We start from the raw sequence: 27,167 nt of genomic DNA, 5'->3' as shown, positions 1-27,167 counted from the left end.
CTTGTTGGTCATATTAACATTGATTGGTTTAATTTGACTTTCAACACTCCTTTGTGTTAAGTGGTGGTAATAATATCTCAATCATGCCAAGCGTGCTAATATCCATGCTTTAAACCAGTTACTTACTGAAACTTAAGAATCACATCTGTTTGGAAAAAAGTAAAAGAAAGGTGCTAATTTCTATTTTTTGGTTCTAAGGAACTATGCTATTTTAGAGGGGAACTATAACTGAGGGATTGAACAGGAAGACAACGATTTAAATGGAAAGCTGTTGAGAGTTATACAGACAAATTGTGAAAATAACAGACAGATAATTATTCAATCAATGGGAAACCTTCAATTTTCATTAGTAGTAAAATATTTAACAAATATGCATTACCAGGATTCAGGGCTAAAACTACAACAAAGAAGGTTAGGGTAGTTAAGGTGAAAAGGTAAGAGTTCATATCAAATATTTGCATGGTCCCAATGGAAATAAGCCATGATACATTCATATAAGCTTTAATTCAACAGCAGTCAGTAAGTCTGTGCAAGATCTCTTACATGACTGGGTTTCATTTTTGCAGAGTTCCTTTTTGTGGTACTTCTGGAGTAATAGTTATGTTAGTGTTCTCAGAACTTGATTCTCTCTCTACAGTTGTTCTATTAAAGTCAGCTAAAAAGACATGTAGCTATCTGCAGATTTAAATGTATTAAAACAATTAAGAGCAAATTGCCTTCTTGCAGAAATGCTGAAGTCAGAGCAGAGTAATTGTTTTGATGAACACTATTTCCTGCTTCACCAAGCATCTGGGTGTTAATGTGTCTTTAATTCCTGTTTTTCCTCATAATGAGCACTTAAGCCCTACTCTCTATTAACACAGTTTTTGTTGTTGTTGATTTTCCCCATAAACCAAAACAAGATGAGGTTATAACAGAGATACAATTGTCATGTTGTTACAGTACATATTAACATTGATATTAATTATATTTAATTCAGCTTCATTTGAATTATTTTTAAGTAGGATGCTCAGCTTCAGTATAGAGTGCTTGTTACTTTTTTTAAATATAAAAAGTACACAAGTCATTAGTTTCTATGCTGAAGTATCACTTAGTAATAATTAGGAATGAAAAATGGGATATGAAATTGGAAGTGAAAGAAACGTAAGAAAAAATAAACAGTATGTCAACTACTCACGGAGCAAATCCTTAAATGTAACTTTGGTCCTACAACTTTGATCTTTTACCCAGCTGTGTGTGAGACAAAGAAGACATCAAAAATATTCTTGAGCGGTTTAAAAGTCAACTGGATGAAAATGTCTTTCTGTGAATATATAGCCGTGCTTTGTCTCTCATTAAATGAACCGTTAAATCGTGTACTCAGCGTCTTTTATAAATATTAATTTACAAATTTGATTTTCACACCACTGACAGTTTTATGATATTTTATGAGTGCAATCAAAATGTCGATGAATCTGGTTATCGTAGAAACCATGCGTATTGACGAGTCTTCATTTTTGTAAAACAAATGAGGTTGGAGCAATTGTCCTGGCTTGCAGGATCTGTGATGGGATATTCTTTTCAAATGAGATTGACGACTGCAGGTTGATAGAAAAACTTCATAATGGAGAGGTTCAGGTGGGGAGCTGCGTCAGCATGCGTAGTCTGCAAAGGAACAATTAATAGGTTTATTCCATGCTGAAAAGAGTACCTGAAGAAGGCTTCACAGCCGAAACGTTGTGTTTTCTCTCTTCTCTTTTCAGCATGGAATAAACCTATTACATATTCCTTCGTAATGGAGAGTTTGTGAACTAATATGAACTTCATTAAAACCTATACAGTAGAGGCTATTTTTTTTCATGTAATTTAGACTGTATCTGCATACTTTGTGATTTAATATTAAATGGACCAACCATACAAGCAAGATCATGCAGTGTTTTCTTAAATACAACTTGTGTGCTTGTCTTTACTGTACATTGGTGACACTGGAGTTTTAATTGGTTCTTAGCTATTCTTCAGAGTTTGCCTTGTGAAATCTACAGGAAGGAGCTAATGACCTCTTGGCTGGGGGAAATTAAGCACATGCAAAAAAAAGCACTGATGGACAGCAATGCTATTAGTTTTTTTTTTTATTCTGATCATAATGAAATGGTGAGGAATTTAATAATTCAATCAAAGGGGCAGATGCATTTGCTGTTCCTCATGCTACTACTAGCCAGCAGCTACTGTATATCAGCCTCCAACTCACAACCGGCAGCCCACTGAAGCTCAGCAGGTGTGAGCCTGGTCAGTATCTGGATTGTTGATCTCCTGGGAAAAACTAAGGTTGCTGCTGGAAGGGGTGTTAGTGGGGACAGTAGGGGGCACTCATCCCATGGTCTGTGTGGGTCCTAATGCCCCAGTACAGTGACGGGGACACTGTACTGTAAAAAGGTGCCATCCTCTGGATGAGAAGTAAATCCGAGGTCCTAACTCTCTGTGGTCATTAAAAATCCCAGGGCGTTTCTTTAAAAGAGTTGGGTTGTTAACACCTGTGTCCTGGCCAAATTTCCCATTGGCCCTTACCAATCATGGCCTCATAATGATCCCCATCTATGAACTGGCTTCATCACTCTGTTCCCCTCCCCACTGAGAGCTGGTGTGTGGTGAGCGTACTAGTATACTTTGGCTGCTGTCCCATCACCCCAGGTGGAGCTGCACATTGGTAGCAGAGAGAAGTTTCCATTACCTATAAAGTGCTTTGAGTGGAGTATCCAGAAAAGTGCAATATAAGTCTAAGGATATTATTTATTTTAATTAACTAACAGCATAAATCTTTGTGTGTGCAACACAATAGTCATAGAGGAAGCTGTATTGTGAGGAGGCTGATGCTGAGGCAGGAGAAGAGCACTCAGCAGATCAGGTCCAGAAGCTCAGACACTGAGAGGACTGACGACCACTGTAACTAAATTACTGCAGAATTGGTGCTGCACTCTGTCTGAGCTGTGATGTCAACACTGATACTCATTTCAGCATGCGCAGACATGAGGGTTTGGGTTTGAGATGTGGTACAGTATGTCCTGAAAACACCAAAGAAGTGCATCCAGAAAATTTAATAATCTGTTACTTTTACTGGGGTACAATCAATAGTGACCGTCATCCTTATATAAGGGGAAGTAACTTAACTATATAAACTCATTTATAGTTCAAGTAGGTAGCTGTGTCAGCATGCGTAGGCTGCAAAGGAAAAGGTAACAGGTTTATTCCATGCTGAAATGAAAAGAAAAGAAACACAACATTTCGGCTGTGGAGCCTTCTTCAGGTTCCATACCTTTCTTTCTTTTCTTTTCACTGTGGAATAAACCCGTTACCTGTTCCTTAACTAATTTATACTCTACAGTATTAACTAATGATTAATAGACTGTTTAGACCACACATTTGGTTAGATATGCTTTTATCCAATCAGAAAAAAACATATGTGAAGCTGTAAAGCATACGTTTTTAGGATGACAATTTAAGACATTAAAGGCAGTTGGTCTTTGTTTTCCTTTTTTTAAAAAAAAATGACAGTGACAGTGCAAAAACCCAATAGATGTGGAAAATTACATTTTGGGAATTCCTGTAGACACCTGCAGTATGATTAAAAAAAACCTTTGACCAAAGGCAGTTTATGGCTGGTATTTAGAAGAATGTATCAAATACCATTACTGAATGCAAACTTTGAACTGCATTTATCATTAAAGAATTACATTAGGTGTAATGATCACAGATTTAATAGCAACAAATGTCTAACCTGCTGCCTTCTGAAACATTGTTATGAAAAGGTCTTTCTTGTAGATTAAATGTATATGGTCCATCATAATAGCTTTTCTCTCAATAACAATGTGTTAATGAACATTCTCTTCTTTATTATTTCCTTTTAATGATTAGATGGGAACATAAAGTCTGACTTGTGCAGCTAATGTAAAAAACAACTCGATCAATAGCAAAATGTGCTTCTGCTTTAAATTAATGTGCTTCAAGCTACAAAGAGTATAGGTTACACAGAATGGACTAAAAGAACCAGTATAAAATTATTTTTGTTATGATTTTAAGACACAAGTCTCCTGTTGAAGTACAGATGAAAGGCTGTCTAATCGATGTCTGAATAAAGTAAAACTGCTGACATGAGTTATTAAGCTTAGACACCACAAAGCTGGTTCGTAGTAGGCAATTTGAACTGAGGAAACATGATCATAAGCACTGAGCACAGAGGATAAAGAGACACATGTTCTCACATTTAATTCAGGCAGCTCTCTTCATGGATTAGTGAAATACAGGGAGGTATAACTGTCACCAGCCATGATGTTATTTAAACAGCATTTAATTCTGTGTAAAGGATTTTTTAATTATTAACATTGCAAGACATTGCCTTAGACTAGATTTATTTCTTAAGCAGTACAGAAAAACCTGTGGGATACCTGTACTTGCAGGAAAGATGCTGGACAGCTGTTTTTATAGCACTCATATACAGTACTGTCATTTGTATCTGCTCCATGTAAACATATCCTAAACCAACAGTCCTTCAAAGTGAATAGTGATGAATGAGGTTTTCTATAACAAATCACAATAAATCCCTTGTGAAATACCTTGAGGGTATACAATACTTTCTGTCCTTTATAAACAAACATAATATCTTCAGAATTCTTTTTGCTGCTCTGTTTTGTAGATCTACGCAGTCCCTTACATAATTCTTTCTGCTTATAGAAATAATTTGCCCTTATGAAACTGAATATATATTAACATCAAGTCATTTTCCAAAGTCTCTTCTTTCATATTTCCTCTTTTCTGTTGCAAAACCAATCTTCTTTTTTGTGTGAGGTTGTTGTTTATCAATCAAACTAGATATTTCACTGAAGAAATAGCTTGTGATTAGGCTTTTCATACCTTAATACTAAATGGAGTGAGTACAATTTATCAATGATAAATGCTTCTTTATAAGACCTGTGTGAAACTGATTAGCTTCCCCATGTTTACTGTACATCCTGACCATTTACAGGAGACCTGCCAGTAGTTTTGCTTGTATTTTTTAGCATTTAAGAGATATTGCTAAACTTAGAGCTGCCATCAAAAGGAAAGTTGCAAAGATATTAATATATGTCTTTGTGACCTCTCATGTTGTCTATTTACTTATACCAGGCAGCTGTTTGTTAACTAGTCTGGTTCATAATAAGATCAATTATAATCCTAATTAAGTTACTGACTCGCACATCTTTCACACAGTATTTCAGTATTCAAGTCTTTCTATTGGTTACGGTTTTAAAATATTTACAAAAGTTAGCATTATAATTTAGAATATCCTTCATGCTGTAGAATCTTCGTATCTTAAAGAGTTATTATGGCCACACTTTAAGTGAAATTTGCTCATGTTCTTTGTTTGGTCTACATTAACGTAAAGTGCTCTGGAATACTCTTGCACATAGCCAGGTACAATTTTAATTTGGTTGACAGAACAATTACATTTTCTAGCCATTATTTTGTATTTTTTGTATCATTTTCTGTATAGTGAAATTAAGCATGGCTGACCAGTACTTCCACCTGAATAGTAATAACCAAACAAATACTAAATCCTGTAACTTTTAGACTTAAACCAAGGAATTACAACCTCTTAAAGGTACAGGATTTTAAAGTAATTCTATGATGTTTACACTTTTAAAAATATAAACATACAAATCATCTTGTTTCAATCAGTTTCAAAATGTTTTCAATGAAAAAATACAATTGGAGAATGATAACCTGTTTTCCAGATTGATGTTTTTCCAAGCAATATAAAAAGAGATTAAATCTCGCAGGAATGAAGTCTGACCTGTTGTTCCCAGAAATGTTGAGAGAGAATGAGAGAACAACACAAGAGCTTTGAAGTGCTAAAATCGTCATTCTGTGCCTGTACTGTATTGTAATTTCTGAAAATAGCTCAATGATCATTTAAGTGCAACTCCAAATGAGAAAATAAAATTAAAAACTAATAGTTTTCTTCCCCTGAATACCTACATATTATTCGATTTGAATATAATAATAGAAATTGCATCAATGAAGAGGAAATGAAATGTGGATTGTTATTTCTTTGCATTGTGTAAGAACTTAATTGTTTATACATTGTGCAGAATAGGATCCCTTTGATGCTCTAAACATATTTCATGTTTTTTTTTAATGGCATTATATTCATCATGGTACTGAATCACTTTCACATAATTATTTTTCCCCTGTGCCATTGAAAAGTAGTGAAAGATATAATTTTCAGACTGGTAAGGAGTAATTTAATTGTGGTTGAATCTCCCAAGACCTTTGTCTTGCTACAGTATACTGTTAATGAAAATGAATGGCAGTGTTTCATAGATCTCCTGGCCCTTATTAATGGCTTTTGTGTTTAGTCAATATTAAAAGCCGTGCACGCCATTATGGAGCTCAGTGAAATCGTGCCAGTTGTGCTATCTCTGTGCTACAGGCTAAAGCACAGAGAAGCTGGTATCACAAAAACAATTAAACATATGACAATTTTCAAAAGAAAGCAGCAACTGTACAGTTTAAGGAAAAGCATTCAATACTTTCCTGTAACTGTTTTCCAAGAAAGTGTGCACAGGAGAACACCTCTTACTTGCAAATATAGTATGGAAAGTAATTACCATTCCACCTCACCATGTGGTGTTCTGTTCATCCATCCATTCAGTTTCTATCCACTTCCAGTTCAGGGTCACAGGGCAGCTGGTGCCTATCCCAGCAAGCAATGGGTACAAGGCAGTGTACACCCTGGATGGGACACCAGTCCATCACAGGGAAGATGGACACCAACACGCACACACAGCCACACCAGGGCCAATTAACCTATTAGTATCTTTCTGGACTGTGGGACAAAAGTGGTTCAATCAGAAGAAACCCATGTGAACACCTGCACTAAAAGGCAGCAATGCTAGCCACTGCACCACAGGCCTGCCTTGTTCATTTTATTTAAATATACTTAAAAAATTATTAAAGTCTTTTAATACCTCACTCTGTTCATCATGAACTCTTCACTCCTCATGCTTAATGATGCATCATGTTGCATCATGATGGAGGTGGAGTTAGAGCGAGCATGTGGGGAAGGATGGGCCTCTTTGGCGTCCAGGGTGGTAGGATGACTGTTCTTAGATACCCTGCTGAGCTTTTCTGACAGCACAAACTTATGCAGGTGAAGTAGTCCTACACTAAATATTGGACGATGGTAATGTCCACAAGTCTGGAGCAAAAACCATTGGAGCTTATTTTGAGCAGAAGGTGACAAAGTGCATGGAGTTATCAGAGGAACCTCTGGACCTTATCACTACTGAACATACGGGGAAAATGATACTGAAATTGAGAACAACCCACACCGTGCAAAGCAACACTCCACTTCTATTCAGTGGCGTATTAACATGTCACTGTGACTTGTGCTAGATAATTTCTAGTTATGATCCTGTACAAGTGCGCAGGATCTTTTAAAACTACTGTAGTTTTCAACTTTTTTTTGTTTTTAACCTTTGTTCTGGCAGTGGGAACAGAAGGTTCCCGGTGCCTTTGGAGTCGAGTAAATGACTTAATGAATATCATATTATTATGCATAATGTTCTTCATGTTAAACTGAGTATTAGCATTCTCAGCTTTTCATAAAAGGCACAGAATGAAAATCCTTTTGGTCACAAATCTAGACGCCGAGAGAATACTGAATAATGAAAGGTTGAGGACACACATTTGCTGCTGAAGGTGCTCCAGGACTTTATTCAACTGTATTGTGTGTGAAACTGACTTGGTCTGAAATTGTTTCCACTTAGCCCTTGTGCTATGTGAAGAGAATGATAAAGTCCCCCAGGTAAGTGGGAGGAAGCAGTTAACAAACAAGAGGTGAGGTACTGTACTTACAGTTTGAATAACTAATCCATGAATCATTTAAAAAAGAGGAGTTTAAAAGACTGATTGCTAATTAAATGCTTTGTGTTTTTGCATTCACATATCCAGTTTTCCTCCTATTACATTTTCAAGTAAACTCTTTAAAAATGGATGGTGTGAAGAATGTTTTTTTTTATTAATGTCTTGTTCTTTTCTTAGCAACCATTATAAAGGACTGAGTTCTTCTTCACAGTTTTACATAGCTGGGTGTTACGAGTCAAATTCATCACAACTCCTAATTTATTTATTAGCGATCTATGAATCTTTTTAAAGCATTTCATGTGTAATTAATGACAGTGTATGACTAAAGCCATGTTAGGATGGTGTACTGTGTGTTGATCTCATATTCTGTACATCTTCAGGAAAAAGATAGTTATTTAATAATTTAGCACTTATGCAAAATATAAAATGATAAAAGGCTACCAATGAATGCTTTTGTTGGTTATTAAATTGTGAACTCATATAGGGCAGGTTGAGGTGAAAGTCTGAAATGTCCTCTCTCAACAGAGTATTGAGGAAATATCTGAATTTCAGAGAAGAATAAGAAGATGATTTAATCTACAGAGCTCCAATATAAGAAAACTAGATGTCAGTACATTAGTATCTATAATACTGTACACAACTGCTTGATATTTAACACATACCTTCAATTGTACTGTTCAGTGTTATTGTGAATGTTCATCTACAGTATATATAAACATTTAACCCCATACCTTTTGTAAAGAGAAATCAGAACAAAAAAAGTCAGAGGAGATACATCAGTATGCCAACTGTAAAGAAAGACGTTTACTTCCTTGCTGCAAAGTAAAAGGAAAGGAGCAAAAACACAACATTGTGGCTATAGAGTCCTCCTCAGGTGTGCAGTGAAATGAGCAGGACACAGCAGTGAAAATGCATTGCATGAAACTCCTGAGACACCTAAGCAGTTCATTGAAGTAAAGTTACAGGTGATACTTCTTCATGATTATTAACAAGCTCCATCATGCTAAATCCAGGAGAGCATTTGCTCTTTCTAATGTCATCTGGACATAGTTTCGGCCATTTTAAACAACACTCAAAGTGGCAGGGGCAAAGATCAGACCTAGGACCTACTGTACGAAAGGCCAACGACCTTGGACATAGGGTTTGCAATGCACTAGACTTCATTTACAATATATGGCAAGTGCAACCAAGTACATTCTCCTATACTGTCAGGCTAAAATACGTGAACTTGTTCAGTAATAAACACAGACGTTTATGAGGGCCCTGGATCAAGAGTTCATAACCCTCACAGGTATTGACAAAGTCAACCCAGTGGACTTTATCAGATAGAGCAATGAAATATGAGCCAAGGGGCACGAGCTGACTAAGAGGAAAAATGTGTAAAACTGCAAACAGCTGGCAGTTTTGTGTAACACTAAATGTAACACTAAAACCATAAAATCAATTAACAGAAACGGGAATACCTTGCTAGGAATTTTGCTGCAACGTTTTGTCTTTAATTTGTCTGGACAAGGTGTTGGTCTTTCTCATCTGTGTATTATAATACTACAGAGAACACATAAAAGGTAACGATTGACGTTTGTGACTTTAACCTTCTGAAAAAACACTTAATACCTATTTTAACAACAAATCAAGAAGGGTCTACGCTTCAGTGCACAATCAGCGTCACGTGTTGTATTAAACGTCATGCACCGATAATGTTAAACATTTTGAAACACTCATTCTGCATCAGTTTTTTTTTATTGAGAAAGATGAATCCAGTCACTTCAAAACATTGGATATTATCCATTAATGATAAACACGCTCTGAATCTTCTCTGTGGCAAGCGCTTTGCTGTAATGAAAATGAACCGAGGGACAGACAGACGGCAATTTTAAAGAATTAGGGCTTACATGTTTGAATAATACAATGTAAGTGTACTGTATTGCTGCATTATTATTCGTGAGAATTTAAGAAACGAGCATGGAAATAAGTATTTCCTCAGTCTCAGGGAGATTTTACAAACGTGGGGCGTGTAAAGAGTTAACTCAAACTATTCCCTCTGTCACACTCGGAGCTAGGCGGGGTTTACTCGCACATTGCGTTGCCTGCTGCAAGTGTTGTACAAGCAGCGCGGCAGTAAATCTGGGTGAAGAGTTGTTGTCGGTTGCACTTGGGAACCTCTACAGAGTGAGTCATGTACCTGGTCTGAAACAACCTGAATACCTCTGTGACCGAGTTGCAGCAGGATTATGCCGGACGCAGAATTAACAATTGCAGCGGATAAAAGTTTACCCGAATCGGGCAGTTCCCACGAGACCAGGCAGAATATGGTAAACAGACTGTTCACTATTAGCTTTTATTTCGTCTTTTTTTTTATTTCGAGAAGATCAATGTTGTCTTATAACTTCGATCGTTCAGACGGGTTTATTTATTTTATTGAAAACAGCAAACACTGGACGAAATGAGTCCCCAAACATTGTCAATTTAAAAGTAGGGGCTTTCCAGGATTATTAAAGGGTATAATACTACGGGTTGCTTTCTTAGCTCTAAAGGAGTGCGAAATTAATAGTCTCTTACACGCGAGAAATGAATAAAATTACAATATACCGACTCAGTGCCTGTACACACTGGCCCACATACCCATAGTGTGTATACGGTATAGAAAAATCGTAATTCGTGGGTTGTATATGCATTTATTGCGCTGGTGCTTTGTCTCATCGTTGCTATACATTTATTATTTTTTATTTCAATACTGAAGTCCAAGGACAAGCTCTTGGCTACGCGTTTGTGTTCCACCATGCTTTAACACTCAATGTGTGTTTGTTCCTCATGCATTGTTTTTGTATCTTGTTTTGGTTGTGATAGTGAAAGCGCTGCTATTTCAAAATATTTTGAGCTCGTTCTTACTGCCTATGCAAGCGTTTAGACACAGCAACACGTTGGTCTGTATAGGTGAGACATTGTGAAGAAGCGAGAAATAAGCTGTCCTCCAGCCGACTTCTTGTGGCCAGATGATTTCAGTTCTGTGCTGAGCACTAAGGCAGGAGTGTTTTATAGTTGATTCTCCGTGATGATTTCATACGGAGTATGAAATATATGAAAGTCTCTTGCTGTGTACAGAAAAAAAAGATCGATATGTAACATCACCCATTATTAACTGTAACTTAACTTGAGGGTATATGTCCCACATATTTAAAACAGCATTTAAAATCTTGATTGTGACAGCGCTGTGTTGGATCTAAATGGTTGGGGAAAGTCGATTTTTTCGATTAATAATACTGCAGACGTATTTCTAATTTAAGGTTAACACAGAATCACCAGAACAGCAAAATTAACGGCTGCTCTTTTTTGTGTAGGTAATTATGGTCTAGATTAGTAGCCTAGGAAGAGTCTCATTCACTGTTCAGGTGCGGCTATGGTACATCTCAACACCTGAAGATTTAAACACTCTGGATAAACCAGTAGTCTCTGAACAGCTGGCAGTTTAACCTGTTGGCTCTCTAGAGGCTTGAAGCTATAGCGCTGCAGATGTGAGTGGTAGTTTGCGACTCGCTTCAGTTGTCTGCAGACTCATTTCGTTTGCTTGATGACCACAAGACTCTCGGCAGCGTTTTAGATCAAAGAGCGTATTGTAGGACTCTGGATACAGTAGATTAAGGCACATAACTGAAATAACGATTTCGTTGCTACCATTTTCTACCAGAAAAGCGAAACAAAATTGAATTTATGCTGGAAATTATCCAGATACCCTAATCACTAACAGCGAGTTACACACAAGTCTTGAAGAAATCGCCAAAGCAAGTCGAAAATGAAATGATCACCATGTCCACCACAATGCCTTAGATAATGTAAATTCTCATTTATGTAAACGTAACAGTGATTTATATATTTGTTCTGAGTTTTATTGGCAAATTGCTTCATATGAGCTATTCTTGTTAACGTATCAATGGTCTTTCGATGTTAGAAAACGTCAAATATATACAGTCTAATACTACTTACAGTTGTGTCACCTGTAATGAGTAATACTTGGCAATATTTACTGACATTTTGAATTTAGAAAACATTACAATCATATTAGATGTTTTTCATGATTGTTTTAAAAAATTGCACTGTAATTAGATTTAATTGAAATTACACCTGCAGCGTTTTGAAAACCTCTCTCTTTTGGACATTTGTTATCATTAGTATGTGTTAGACCACTTTGTAGTTGGGAGCAAATTCTATATTCAGGGTATGAATTTCTTTTGTAAAGGCTTTCAAACCTTAGGACACTTAAGTCCTGATAACATTTTAGAGATCTGCATACACAGCTACAGTATGCATGTGTGGTGTGCCAAAACAGTTTTCTGAAGTATAAAACATATTCTTGTTTTGTTTGCAACAAATCTTTGTCATCGATTTTTGGTGCTTCTAGAACAGGGAAAAACAATGACTGTGTTTTGCAATAAAGAGCACTAAGAATTGCTTTCGTGCGTCTACATTGTACTGGTTGCAGTTTCATTTTAGAAAAACAGCAAGGATTGTATGCACTACCTGAATGCAACAGGTAGTGTTTAGTTACTCCAGCCTGCTGCTTAACGTATTCACATTCATCAGTCTGTTATACAAAAAGGTTAAGAAGAAAACCGTATGAATGTTTCATTAATTTTAGAACTTTTGCACAAGGATAAAACTGTACTCGGAGAGCAAAGTTTGTTTACCAGGTAGTGAGAATTTTTCTGTGACCTGTTATCTTGGCAGTCGCTCTTGATGTTTCCTTCTACTCCATTTACATTACCATTTATCATTACAGTACCATTTACAGTGATAGCAGTTCATGGCCTCACTTCCAAGAGACTAAAATTATGCGGTTAATTCAGTTTTAATAATAATAATAATAGCTTACACTTATATTCCTGGACACTCCACTCAAAAGCGCTTTACAGGTAATGGGGACTCCCTTCCACCACCACCTGGATGATGCGACGGCAGCCATAGTGTGCACAGTATGCTCACCACACACAAGCTCTCAGTGGGGAGGAGAGCAGAGTGATGAAGCCAATTCATAGACGGGGATTATTAGGAGGCCATGATTGGTAAGGGCCAATGGGAAATTTGGCCAGGACGCCGGTGATTACACCCCTACTCTTTTCGAGAGACGCCCTGGGATTTGTAATGACCGCAGAGAGTCAGGACCTCGGTTTTACATCTCATCCGAAGGACGGCACCTGTTTACAGTATAGTGTCCCCCCCTATACTGGGGCATTAGGACCCACATTGACCACAGGGTGAGCACCGCCCGCTGGCCCCACTAACACCTCTTCCAGCAGCAACCTTAGTTTTTCCCAGGAGGTCTCTCATCCAGATACTGAGCAGGCTCACACCTGCTTAGCTTCAGTGGGTTGCCAGTTGTGAGTTGCAGGGTGATATGGCTGCTGGTGGATAGTTTTCATGCAGTTTGGACTGGGGAAATGAATGTATGTTGGATGGAATAAAAACCACTAGGCTTTGTGCTTTACCTTATCTCAACATTGGTGTGCTGATCTGAAAGTGGTGGAAGTGCACACACGTTCTTCCATACACGGCACGCATACAGTATTTTTATTTTTTGACAGTACTTCAAATCCTTGATTTTGTTTTTCTGCTTTGTGTAGCTGGAGGATGGACAAATTCAGCAGGGATGGTTCTAATTTGAAACAGCTGGAGTTGCAGGAGGGAAACTATGCGTAGTTGGCAGGAAAGTCAAAGACAGAGAATACTTAGATGTAGTTTGTCTCCTTCATTTCCCTGGCTGAATTCAGCATCTCTCAACTGCTTTCCACGCATTTCTGATTGGTTTGTGCTGTTCTGCTAAGGTATTTTGGAAAGGAATCGATGTCATTATTTTTATTGGTCTTGCACGTCTCATTTCAGGAAACGCATGAAAAGCATTTTGCATAATAAGCAAACATTATCTTAGTAGATAACCTCAGGGATTGCGATATATTTCTGGCATGTGGAATTTGCATTTAGGTGAAGTACAGAGAAAGGAAAACCTAGTTTTGAATCTTTTCAATACTTAAAGAAACCTTACTTAAGAAGACACTCATCATAAAGGTTTAAAACTATTTTAATGAAACCATTGTTTTAGTGTTGGTTTTCAATGTACAGTAGTTTTAGGTTATGGTAAAACTGTTTTGTATCATGTCAAAGAGTCTTCCTTTTAGTTTCCCTTATATACATATACAGTAAATGTCTGAAAGCTTATGTAGCATAGTTTTAGTTCAGTATTCTGTATAGTGTTATTAATACATGTTTCTGAATAGTATTTCAGCCAATCAGGTGATTAAAGGAGTTAGGAGGATTGAGGTCTTGCCAATTGTCAGCTGAAGTCTTGTCTTGTGAAGCAGTCTGACTTGCTGCAAGCCATGTTACTACTCTTCTTCAGACACACTTATCTGTAAGTATTCATTTTTTAAATATATATATAAATGACCTTAAAGTGAAATGCTGAATGTGAAAAGAGCACAGAAAAAAATGAAGGCATCCAATAGCAGTAATGATACTTAACGTTTCTTCGAAAAGGTGTCAGTAAGATTTATAAACTAGTCTTGTTCCGTATTGTTTAAAAACAATTCATCTGACATTCTCTTAGTCAGAGTAGAAAGGTTTGGAAAATAAGACTCACAACTAACACAAGCCTGTGCTTGTTTAGTTTCTTGGTACAATACAGGGAGATACACAGTTCGGTTACATTGTGATTTCCTCCTATCTGAAAGAGCTATCGAAACCTGGGTGTGGAATTGTAAGCAGGGAGAAATCAAAACAGATACTTAACTCTTGTAGTTTCATAAGGAAAGGTTCTGTGGAAGTAATGTAGTAATGTGAAGGTGGTGATTTCATCATGAAATTGATGCTTATCAGATATACAGTATCAACTGTTGCTTCGTGAGACATTTAACTTCCTGAAAATTCCCTCACAATAACATCACATAGTCAGTACTTCCCGTATTGGGGACAACCCCCGCTCCTTCAAGGATGGATGAAATCCCCTTGAAGTCCTGCCTACCCAGACAGTGATCATTTTGAGTAACTAGCCAGTCAAGCCTAACCTGCTTGTCTTTGGGAAACCAGAATTCCTGGAATTATGGTGCTGTATGACAGTAGTTCTGATCACCATGCCAGAGTACCAACCCCCTACAATTTTATTTTCTGCTTATATTTTCTTGAAAAGGTGTTAGGTAAGTGTTTTAGTCCACGTTTAGTTTTTTATATAAATTCTTCGAGTCTGATTTAAAATATTTCATGTAAAATTAAAATAAAATATTTTAGGGCACTTTTTAAAAACTGAATGCCAAATTTACTAAACTTTATTGAGGCAGTATATTTCAACACTAGCCCCTTAGGAAGTCTGTGGCTTTCTGCAAATCATAGCATTGTATACTGTGAATGTTTGTTCGTGTTTTGTGGATGTTATGTTTCTACCATCAGAGCTCTTCAGGAGATATGCTTTTTTTATCACAGTAGAAGTGTTCTTTACATGTGGGGAAGGAGTAGTGTTTGTGTTTTTTTTTCAAAATGGAATGAAAGGAAGGTAATAGACTGTAACCTAACACTGCTACAGTTTTCGGCAGGAATGTGTCTACCTGTCATACGACAGACTTGTTTGGAAGTACAATGTGGTCTCAAGTATGTTAATGAGGCTTCTGTAAACAAGCAAGGAATAGTAGTGTTAAGATGACTTACCGTATTGATGGCCGAACATGTACAGTACATCAACATACAAGGTCATGCCATTTCAAAAGTCATGCCTTTGAGAATGCTGGCCTGCTGGCTATTACAAATAATTTTCCTTTTAGATGGATATTTCTGTTCATATGACTTAAGAGCTGCCTCATTAATCATTAAACACTAAAAGCCAGTCATGCTTTTTTTTAAAAAAAAAGGTGGAAGTGAATTTCAGTGAATGGGCACCTTAGTGTTTGAAGTAAAATGGTCAGTTCTTTATTCTTCAAAATGTTGATAATTACAAGACATGTTCAAGGTGACTGAGTCAGAGATCTTGTCACTACCAGTTGTGGTAACAAAAGGTATTTGATTTTCAGTAGTTTGGGTCCTTCCAAGATCTCTACTGCTCTGATTTGTGTATCTTCAATGTCCCTCCTTCTGTGTATTAACTACATTGAATACTTCCTTTTCACAGTTCGCTCACAGCTGCGACTCTAAACATCTGAAAGTATGAAAGTGTTCCATCTTAAAATAGCAACACACGTTTTTATCATTTCTCTCGCCAGTTGGACATATTTTTGAAGTGCTCACAATTATTACAGATCATAACGATATCAATAAATCATGTGTTTGAAAGTACCCTTTATTTTTTATGTGCACGTGAGACCTACATGGATGGTGCTTTCACAGAACCCTTCCAACATCGAAGGGAACTGGTGTGGAATGCAGGAAAGTTGCTACCCCAAGAGCCCTGGTTCTGAAAAACCCAAAAAAGCTCTGCACTCTCGCAGCTGGTAAAAAATGTTATCTACAATGCAAGAAAGAGGAGCCCCTGCCCAATATAATGCACACAAAGCGGTACTTGCTAGGCTTATTCAGTTTTGTCAAATGCATTTATCGACTATCGCTACTATATACAGTACCTGTAAACTTACTTACTCCAATACAGAGGAGCAGTGACTGGAGTAAACCCCACCTTGCAAACATTCAAGAAGGTACTGTAGGTTGTAATTTTACTGGGACTTGTGATGTTTAGTATAAATGATGTACAGTGATTCAGTAACAGTGACAGCAGGACATGCAAGGGTTAAAAAGACCTGATCATGATATAAAAAAGGCAACCTTAGTATTTCCAAATTTATAAACCTTAACACTTTATGGGTTTGGTAAGTATGCAAAGGCTCTGCTTCTGTATTGGCCAAAGGCTGTAGTACGAAATGTGTGTGCTCCAGTTGTGTTCTGTATAGCTGGATTTCAGGGTTCAGTGGCTGCTCTTAATTGCAGTTTTCAAAACCTGAATCTTGCGTGGATATTTAAAGATTCATTTAAGAACATGGCTGCTACTTGTAATGACATTTTATACTGGTGGTGAAATGACAGTGATATGGTGCTGAAAATGTCGGAGGCAAGAGTTATATTTTCACTGACTTTTACTGTAATTCCCATGGATAAGTGAAAGGCTAGCCTTATTTACTCCTTTACTTTTTCAAGCTGCAACAACTTTATTGCTGCAGGACCATCTGATTCAACATTTTAAGCTTTACTTCCAGCTCAGCAGGCAGCTTGTCTCAGAAACATCTGCGGTGCATTATGTGATATAAATCAGTCTGTAGCACTGGGTCCACAGGAGACTTTAAAATATGAGTCCTTTTTCTGGACTATCTCCATTGGAAATTCTGGGTTGGATACTGCTGTTGTACTCTTGGGCCAGTAGATGCCCTGCTGTAAGAAGGGGTCTCCAGGTTATCATTGTAAATGAGAATTCCTTCTCAATTTACTTCCCTGGTAAAATAAAATAATCAAAAGTTAGGATTGAAGTGTTTTTGTATGTTCTCAGACAGTGGTGCCCCTTGTTGTTTGCTCTCATCCTTGACTTCAAGAACAGTTCAAAATCTCTGTTTTTGAAATATTTTAAAGTTATTGTGGTATCGGTTGCATGCTTGACATAAAGTAGAATTGATCATTTTAACCCCCCACAGAGAGTGTGGGTTAAATAAAAGATGTTGTAATGTTTAAATCTTCTCTTTCGCTGTTCTTTGTCATAATCATTAGACTCTAGATGGAGTTTGGAGTTTGGAACTCTATTTGGAGTTCAAACCTCCAGATGTTCCTTAAAATAACTTGTTGCTCTCTGCTGAGGTGTGCATTGTTTCATTTTCAAAATGCCATAAGAGATCTGTAAACTGCTGTACTACCCCCGTGACAGAAAATGAAAGCCTTTGTATGATACAGGAGGTGTTTGTCACCTATCAGCACTATAAAACAGAGGAAAGTGCTGGTGGTGTCTTTCAAGGCTTTCAAGGGTTTTCTGTACGACTTCCTGTACTCACTAGTAAACACCCATTACTGTATACTACCATTGACTGCACTTTTGTAAAACGATGATATTTTTTTACTAAAACAAAGCATTACATTGTTAGATTAAGAGCACTTTGTTGTAATGATCATAAACAAGCGATTGTCCTTGGTTCAGTAGTTGACTGAAGATGGACTTGTGTAAAAAAGCTCTGAAAGCAGATGCATTGGTTAACTGTTCGGGGAATCAGGACGCCATTTTCTGTTTTACTACAAAAGACGCACTTTCATTGTAGTGAAAAATTCTTCCCAACTGCGAAAAATGGGTTTGAAAATTTGTAATGGTAAAAATTTGTAAATCAGGTGTTCAGAAATCAAGGACGTGGTTATATAAGCGAATTAATCATTTGGATGTTTTACCCCTCTTATAGCAGAATATAATGTAGTTCTCGTCAGGTGTTTGTGAAGCCAGAAAAAATGTAATTTATATTATGACTTTCATCAGACTTCTGTGTTATTGTGTTGCCTAGCAGCACCAAGCTTTTATAAGGTTTGTAAAGAGCAGTTAGTTTGAATTAGTTGCATCTTAATAAATTGAATCTTTGTTCCCACACAACCCTTTTTTCAGATCCACAACTAAATTCCCCAAGGGCCAAAATTTTCTCAGTTAATTAAGTGTCTTTTTTTTCCCCCCAGTGTCATCAAGTTTCAGTTTGAATATAGTGGGTGGTTCTTGAAATCTGTCGGGAGATCATTGCTGTCATGATCTGTTATTCGTTAATGTTATGACAGTGAACAATTACAAGGGGTAGATAAGCTCACTGGGATTCAATTACATTCCATTTCTCCTGCCCACTTTTAACTTTGGTCTTTAGTTTCAGTTAAATTCTTAAAAGATCATTTGAAATTGCATTTTTTTCTGCCTTTCCTAAGTCAAATTAAATCTAGTTCAGTATTTTCAATTGTTGTAAAGGGAGAAGTCCCACTTTATATATACACTGTTCTCTCAAAATCAACAGCTTTCATTTTTTTGTTCTGTTCTATGAAGCAGCTTTGAAAGCTTCTGCTAGTTTCATGTTTAGGGTACTTAGCACCTTAAATAAGAGTTCTCTGCTAAGTTTTTATATTGCTGAATAATTATTTGCATATGCTCCTCTTGTTATTCTGTAGCCGTTTGTGGTTGTCGAAATATTTAAGAACACGAGAGAGGTTAAAAATCCGAGGGGGTGGCATGGTGGTGCAGTGGTTGGCCCTGCTGCCTCACAGCCCTGGGGTCCTGGGATTGTTTGTCTCCCTGTGCTCGCATGGTTTTCATCCAGGTGATCTGGTTTCTTTCCACAGTACGGAGACAGAGTGGTAGGTTAAATGGCTTCTGGGAAAATTGGTGTGAGTGTGTGCATGTCTGTGTGTGTGCCCTGTGACGGACTGGCATTTCATCCAGAATGTATCCTGCCTTGTGCCTGTTGCTTGCTGGGATAGGCTCCAGCTCCCCTGGGACCCTGAATTGGATAAAGCGGTTAGAAAATGTGTGGATTGAGAAATGAGAGGAGAACATTTGGCCCATCTGGCTCATTAGGTACTTGCTTATTGATCAAGAATTTCAGCTGTTTCTTGAAGGAAGCCAATGTATCAGCTTCACCCACTCGACTGGCTAAATCTTAGACTCCTGTAACCCTTTGGGTGAAGAACTGCTTCCTTTTCTTAGTTTTAAAATAATTTCAAATGTATTTTATCTTTTACCGTAAACATTTATTGCAAGTGATTTTTATTAAAGGCTCGGTGTCTTTTAGGACAGGTACAGTATTGACATATTTTGTTAAATTTGCTTTTTTTTTTTAATGGATGTTCAGTCGAAGTGCAAGATATCAACTTGAAAAACTTTCCACAAGTCTCCACTCAAATCTCAAACAGAAATACGTAACTGCTCCTTATCTCAATATGGATCTTATCTCAGTAAGCACATGTGTGGGGAACAAAGTGCAGAGGTTTCAGAAGTTCATGCTGCTATTTGTGTGTTGTCTATTTTTATACATGTCTGCTCAAGACCTGTGTGGGACATGGGGCTTCACTTCAGTAAAGGGAGTGCTTTGCTTTTAGTAATCATGATATTTTTGGGCTTCATGCACCTGTGCTGTACCAGTGTTGTTGGACTGTCTTCAGTAAAGCACAACAGCACTCGTTTACTGTAATAACCCTGCTTGTAGATTTTGTCACGGCGATCTCAAGTTGCGGCCTCCTTTGATGTAGTTCATTATCTGAAGTCTGCACTGTCACACGCTTGTTGCCTGTCAAGGCCTTCATTAAAAAATGATTTTTGAGCAAGTCATGAAAAGAACTTCTTGTGCGGTAACATTGCTCCTAAGCCAGTTGGGCAGCACCAGCTTTTTGAAGTTCTCTAAATTTCCCCCCATTTTTGTTTGAAAACCCAAAAAGAAACGCAGCCCTGTGGAATCATGCAGGAGTCACATGAACATTTGGCTAAATGTGAAGTATTTTTTCTGTTATCACTATATGATTTTTTGACTACATATTACTTTGATATACTTAGAGGGAAACCATGATATATTTTCTTCGTAGCTTATTTCACACTTCAGTGAGGTCTTTTCCGTGACTTTTCTTATCAATTTCTGTGTAATATTTTTGCCTTAAAGTTAAATCTTAACTTTAATTTTTTTTATTATGTGATTAGTGAATGAAAAAAATCCCAATTTTTCCTCCACATTTTACAATTGGCAGTTATTAACTATTTGGAAATAATATAATAGAGAATACTTAACATGGATTTAATAAGTCTTACCTAACTAACTTGTTAGAGTTCTTTGAACAAGCAGCTTCATTTGAAATGTAATTTAAATTTTCATTCTTTATTTTAAATTGAATTCTAAAAAGCATAGCATTTTGCTCACAGAAATGTCCTTATTTTCAATGTGAGGTGTCCTGAAGCTAACAGTTCAAAATGGCTGTTGACACCAGGTATTTATCTTGTCTTTGAGCCTATGGTAGTTTTCATTTGTTAATTTGTTAATTGTATATAATTTGTATTTGAAAAAAGTGTTCAGACAAATTAATATATGCATTTGTCAACGAAAAGTGTGAATAAGTGGACAATATGGTATTATGCAATTTTCTCTTGTAGAAAATTTGTGCAATTTCTAAAAGTGTGAAAGCTAAATGAAATGTGCTATAAGATATACGAAAATGAAGAAAAAAAGAGATGTGATACAAAATTGACATTGATTAATGGTCTAAACAAAGTGAAACAGAATCCTGTGCAAAAGGTGTTTTTAATCACCTTGTTCATCTTTCATGTCAGCCTTTTGCTCTATGAAATATTATGAGCAGACTACAGGACTGACAGCTCAAACAATATGCACTGCTGACTTTGAGGGGGGATTAAAAACAAGTCATTGACACTGAATTATGCTTTTATTTAAGTTACATTATTCTCTCTTTGACAGACGATTCGAGTTACAAGTTACAGTTTCGAGTAACAAAGGTTTTGTGAAAGATTTATTCAGGGTTTTTTTTGGCAATTCTATTAAAGGATACGCTGGCTTTAATCTGATACCTGTTCCGCCAGTTGCTTTGTGCTCATAACGTGTTCAGTGAGTTTCTTGCAGAGTGGCTAAGGGAGTCTTATCAAATTACTTTTTTTTTATTTTGTCTAATTGCAACCCAGTGGATATTTTGTACGTAGTTTTTGACATGAATATTTTCCATCCATATCGTCTGAATTACAGTGCTACAAGGGCAGTCTCTCTTTTGGTTTTTCATATTTGTCAAGTTCCTGTTCCTTGAAAGTGCCATCAAGCAGAAACTTCACAAAACGGTATAAGAGAAAGATGAAGAAAAAATACTAAGAATACATTAAAGTCTGCTGCTTTTGTTGAAATTACTGGATGTACAATAAATTGCCACTGGATGACACTGTTATGGAAAATCAATTTTTTTCTCCTGGCCTAACTTCTGTTACAGAATACGTCTTGCTAGTTCTTTAGAAGATATTACAGTTTACAGTTTTCTTAACCTTAATGCAATGTTACACTAGACCTTACCAAACAGAATTATAAACAACAATTATAAAATCCACTTTGCTGTCGAACGTTACCAGTGCAAAAAGGAATCCAGTTTGGTGTCCATTCCAGTTTTTTAATTAGAATTTTTAACCCAATCCCTGTTGCAGTTCCACTCAAAAGAAATGAGAATTTTCTTTAATTAAATTAGAATTTAGAAAACAAGAAATGACCAGCTCTGAAAAGAAACTCGTTGTTGTTTTGGCTTACTTTACCATGAACTTGAGACGGGTTAAAGTGAGGACTTTTTTGGCTTGTTTGGTCAGTATCTTATTGATCCCAGAAATCCAGCCATTTCTTGAAGGAAACCGTGGTATCTGCGACAGCTGCATGCCGGGTAGCTTGTTCCACACTCCCACATCCCTTTGTATAAAGATGTTCCTCCAGTTCTCAATTTTAAATGCACTTCCAGGTAGTTTCTTCTTTGACTTGCGGTATGTTTTTCACTGTTTACTCTTATTCATTTTAGGTAATCTTTATCATTATATACAGTATATAGAAGTGTTATATATAAATAATATTATTTCAGTGTTTCTGACTGTTAAACTTCCTTTCTTCAGTTTGTTTGCAGTCTACGTTGACCACATTGAGTCTTGTAACAGTCTTTTCTGCCTACATTCTCAGGTTCAGTAGTAGTGATGTGAATGTATTTGCAGTATGCCTAATAGGAATGAGTGATTGAAAGTGATGTGATGAAGTAAGAATGTTCAAGTAACTTGATACAGTGGCTGCCACATATTTAAATACTATTTCTCCTTCATCTGGTAAGCATGTACAATTGCATACAAAATTGCTGCCACTCTATATTTGAAACAGCATCGTTCCCTAGTTTATTTTAATGCCTACAGCTCATTAAACTACACTAATTTATTAATGGTAAAAGTAAAGATTTAGGTGAAATATCTAAGATCAAGTAATTTGGAAAAAAGTCAAAGGGCAATCACAGTGTGCTAAAAATTTTATAAATATATAACATTTTAGATTAGGGGTACCAATACCTTTGATATTGTAAAATACCAATTATGTATTTAGTGTTTACCCAATTAATTACTGTATTTTAACTACTCTGGAAGCCTGCATGGTTTAACAGGCTGTTGCCTTAGATTCTCTGAGCTTATGTATTGAAAGAGAAAATAGAACCACATTCTTGTTAGATTATCTTGACCTTGGATTAACTGATTGGCAGTTCAAACCCTGGTGTCAGATATTGCTAGTAGCCAAGCAGGAGGTAGGCTTGTCTGTCTGGTGCAAAGCAGATTTAGAGCAATGTAACCTTAATGTGAAGTGTTCAAATCATGTTCTGTAACCTGAATTCTTTAACCACTTTACATAATTCCGGGTGAAACACAGGAGTGCTTTTAGTTGCTTTTCAACCACTGGAATAATTTCTGATGTCAGAACATACTTACTGGCCGATATAATTTGTCTAGCCTCCATTTTTCTGTTTTTGTGTCTACTTTTTCAATGATCTCTTTTGTCTTGTGCGATTTAAAAAAAAAACCCAACCCTGCATGAGCAGTAAAGCAATAAGAAGATGATTTTAGTTGTGCAAGTTTCCCCTTCTGTGTTCCCCATCGTGGGAAGTGACCTGTGCAAAATGGGTGCAACTTGCTTTCCCAGCCAGCACTCGGGGAAACCAGATGGTCTCACAGCTGGTTCAGTTCGGTTACATCAGAACTGGGGGGGGGGGGACAAAACAAACAGGAAATCCAGGGAATGAGGTTTTGCTATTTGATACTCCACTTTTCATTATACACATTGTGTGACTGATAATAGTCAAATCTATATGCAGAAGTTGAAAATGTGTAATGAGTTCAATGCTCCATTTAGCAGTGAGGGAGTAATGGTGAGATCTCCAGTCTTGCTCTAGGTACTTTAGTAACTAGAAGGCGGTGCGTTTGAATCCCAGGTGGGACACTGATGTTGTGCTCTTGAGCAAGGTACTTGACTCCGATTTCTCCAGTAGAACATTCGGCGCTGTAAATCACTTTGCAAATGAATTATTAATTTCATGCCTTACAAAGTTTGGTTTTCTTTAGAAGTGGACCCTTCTCTCTGTATACAGCATATTTGAGTTTACATAGTCCTCAACCACTATAACGCACAGTAGTATAGAAAAATTGAAATTATATCTGGCTGTATTTCAATAGGAGAGGGGACAGTGTATTGGATTCTTGCAGTATTTTGACGGGAAACATTTTGTTTTCCAGTTACCCATGCTCTTTTTGTTTGATGTTGTTTTGATTAATATTCATAATAATCATATTAATAATCAGTCTTGTTCCTGTGATGCATCAGGGTTTTCTGGTTTTTTTTATTCTGCCCATGTTAATAATGAAGTGATTAAATCTATTTTTCTTAATGTATCTTAATTGCAGTAATTTCCAAGGCTTAGTCATTGAGGTGTTTGAATTCCCTTATAAAACCTGCAGGGCTATCCTTTCCAGGAGATGATGCAAGGATTACTCAGGGGCTTGGTGCTTTTTTTGTGACACAAATATCTTACTAGAAAAGACATTGCTTTTTACAGGATTGCCAGTGGTACAGAGAACAGAAAGGTAAAATCAGAATTACTGTAGTAGGGGAGAGACTTAAGAACCATCCATAGTGTGAGCAAAGTGAGTGTGCTTTTGTTCCACTGAATTTTTGAATAATAGATATAAAATAAATCTTACAAGGAATTCGGATCTTAGTCTTAGTACACATTTGCATTCCTCATTTGTATGCATGAGCCGGTGGTGTCTCACAGACGCGTCCTGAATTAGATTGGATTAAGAATTGCATTTTGGGTACACATTTATATGAACAGAGACGAGGTGAGGAATAAGTGCTGTAGGAAGGGTACTGTCTGATTACATGTTGGATATTCTGCTCATGTTCCAAACTAGTTTGTGGGTGACACAGTGCTGCTGTTCATATCAAGGCACTATGAGTTTGCATTGTGCGGACATACACTTACTGTATATTAAATAGAACTGTATCTGACCTTTACTGTGGCTGCCTTTGAAGTCTTCCTTCGAGGGACTGCTGCTGTGTCTAGCCTTGCTGTTTAAGGAATAACCAGTAACCATCGATTTTAGTCACATTGCACAACTGCATTATGGTTAAATTAAACTACCTTTCCTTGGGATTTTAGTGTCAAATTGCTACTAGTTTATTATTGGGTAAAATTATACTAGAGGCTATTTTAGGTTTCAACTAAAGCACTGTGGAGTAATCCCTGTTTTTTATTTTTTTTGTTAATTACATTAGTTCAGGGAAAGATATATTTATGCTTAATTTCTTTTGGGGATTAAAGTAACATTTTAATTATACAATTGTGTGATCTTGAACATCATAGTAGATATTTGGCAAATAGGATTTGTGTTCTGAGCTGTAGTTGTATCGTGGTTTCACTCTTACGTTTTGTTGGTAATTTAATGGTAAATTCATGCAGATAACGAATGTTTTTTAGGATGCTTTGCACTGATGCAGATGTTGAATATCGATTCCTGTACTCATTGATGCTCAGCATTTGATTATACTGATTTATTCTTTACTTACATTGTGCTGGCTTAATTAACTTCTTGAGCTCCTGACTTAAATTCACGAATTCTGGTGGTTCAGATTCAACCATATTTCGTAGGGCTGTAGTAGTAATATCTGTAGTACCTTAGTTGTTTATTATAATCACTTTTGATTATATATTTATTATAAGTGACCTTATTTAATAAACCTGACACCTGAAGAAGGCTCCACGGACGAAACGTTGTGTTCTCTTTCTTCTTTTTTTCAGCATGGAATAAACCTATTACTTGTTCCTTATTTAATAAATCCTACTTCTGGAAACCAGAACTTGGTATTTGTAGCTGGTATGTAGCACTCTGGATCATTGGAGATGTCAAAAACTTTCAAATATGGTTAAATATCCAACCAGAGGAGAAAAAATAGTCTATTTTTTTATTTCCATATCCATTGCATGTCAACAGACTTATAAGTAATAACTGTGGGATAGTATGTGCAAGAGATGTATTAATTAAAAAGTATTTAAGACCATACTTGATAACTTAGACAAGCATAACCCTCTTTGTTTTTAGAAAGAATTTCCCAAGTATCTTCTGGACATGTTAGAACAAGAAGCAATACTAGTGCTGTATTCACATTCTTGAGATTGTCAGCTGCCTTTATATTGTACCTGAGGTTAAAGTGCTTTGAAACCACTCCCTGGAGGTGGCCTGCCTGTTGTAGTTTTGAAAAACATGCACTTGTTTTGATGTCTACTTCAATCATGCACACACAGAGTTTTTGTGTTTTTAAAGCCCCTTCTCCTCTGCTGTGTGTGGGGTTTGAATGGCAAACACAAATGTAGATCCTCTGCTTTGGTAGCAGTGTGGTTAAACTGATAAATTACAGAATTGGACCAGTAGTCTTGCTTCTGATAAACTGGTTTTAGGCTTCTCTTGCTTTAGCGATCTCGAGTAATTCTGGTCCGAAGAGAAGGCTGCCACCTGCTGGTGACATTTATAGCAGCATATTGGTTTTCCTTGAAAGTGTCATGCCTGAGCTGACCAGGCCCAACCTGTATTTTAACAAGCACTGTTTATGGATTAATCAGAAAGAGGATTATAGCAGAGCTCTGACTAATGACAAAACCCGAAAAAATGTGTTTCTGTGAACAAGTCTAATCCTGCTTGGATGCCTCCCTCTTCCGCCTTTTAGTTTAATCATAGAGCATTAGAATGTGTATGATATGGATTTGAGTAGCTTCTCCTCATGGTACAACACGGATCATTCATGTTAATCCAACACTAGCACAGTACTACAAAAGACAAAAAGGCAGAAAATTGCCTGGTACATTTATTTTTGTAAGAGCATTATAATAACTCATATTTAAGGCCTTAATTAAGCACTCAGTATGGCTTAATAAGTAAGTGGATCATAAAACCTAAATGCTTGAGTAGAGTTGAGTTTCCAATCAGCAGGTCTTGAGTATTTTTTTAGTCAACACTCTATTTCAGGTAACTTCCAACATTGTTATAAAAATAGCAAATAAGACAAATTTCATTCCATTTCAGTAAAAGCCATACATAATCCGCTTAAAGAAACATGCATAAACATCCTCAAGCATATGTTTGAGTTTGGAATTCTGTTTGCCTGCAGTTTTGTTTCTGGTGCAGTTTCAGCACCACATTCCCTTGGCGAAGAGACGAGTAGTCATGTGTGCTCAATTCAAGTGCTCAAATATCATTATATTTCCAGTTTGCCTTTTTTTGC

General features: G+C 36.8%; 1 protein-coding gene across 2 annotated transcripts in view; it reads left to right on the top strand.

Annotated features, from left to right (window-relative positions):
* tmcc3 (transmembrane and coiled-coil domain family 3) overlaps nucleotides 1-27,167 on the top strand; it is a 60,240-nt gene that overhangs the window by 18,837 nt on the left and 14,236 nt on the right. Inside the window, exon 1 of one of the 2 annotated variants that reach the window (XM_088645248.1) lies at nucleotides 9,956-10,190. The exons of the other annotated variant lie outside the window; for it this stretch is intronic. Coding sequence (XP_088501374.1) covers nucleotides 10,110-10,190 — 81 coding nt within the window. The 5' untranslated portion in view covers nucleotides 9,956-10,109. Of the gene's footprint in view, nucleotides 1-9,955; nucleotides 10,191-27,167 lie in introns of those variants that run through there. 2 annotated transcript variants of the gene reach the window in all.

This window comes from Lepisosteus platostomus, chromosome 9 (assembly GCF_059453375.1).
Source record: "Lepisosteus platostomus isolate fLepPlt1 chromosome 9, fLepPlt1.hap1, whole genome shotgun sequence".
NCBI classification, from domain to species: Eukaryota; Metazoa; Chordata; class Actinopteri; order Semionotiformes; family Lepisosteidae; genus Lepisosteus; species Lepisosteus platostomus.
The sequence above is the reverse complement of the archived record's forward strand: the minus strand, read 5'-3'. Positions and strand labels throughout refer to the sequence as shown.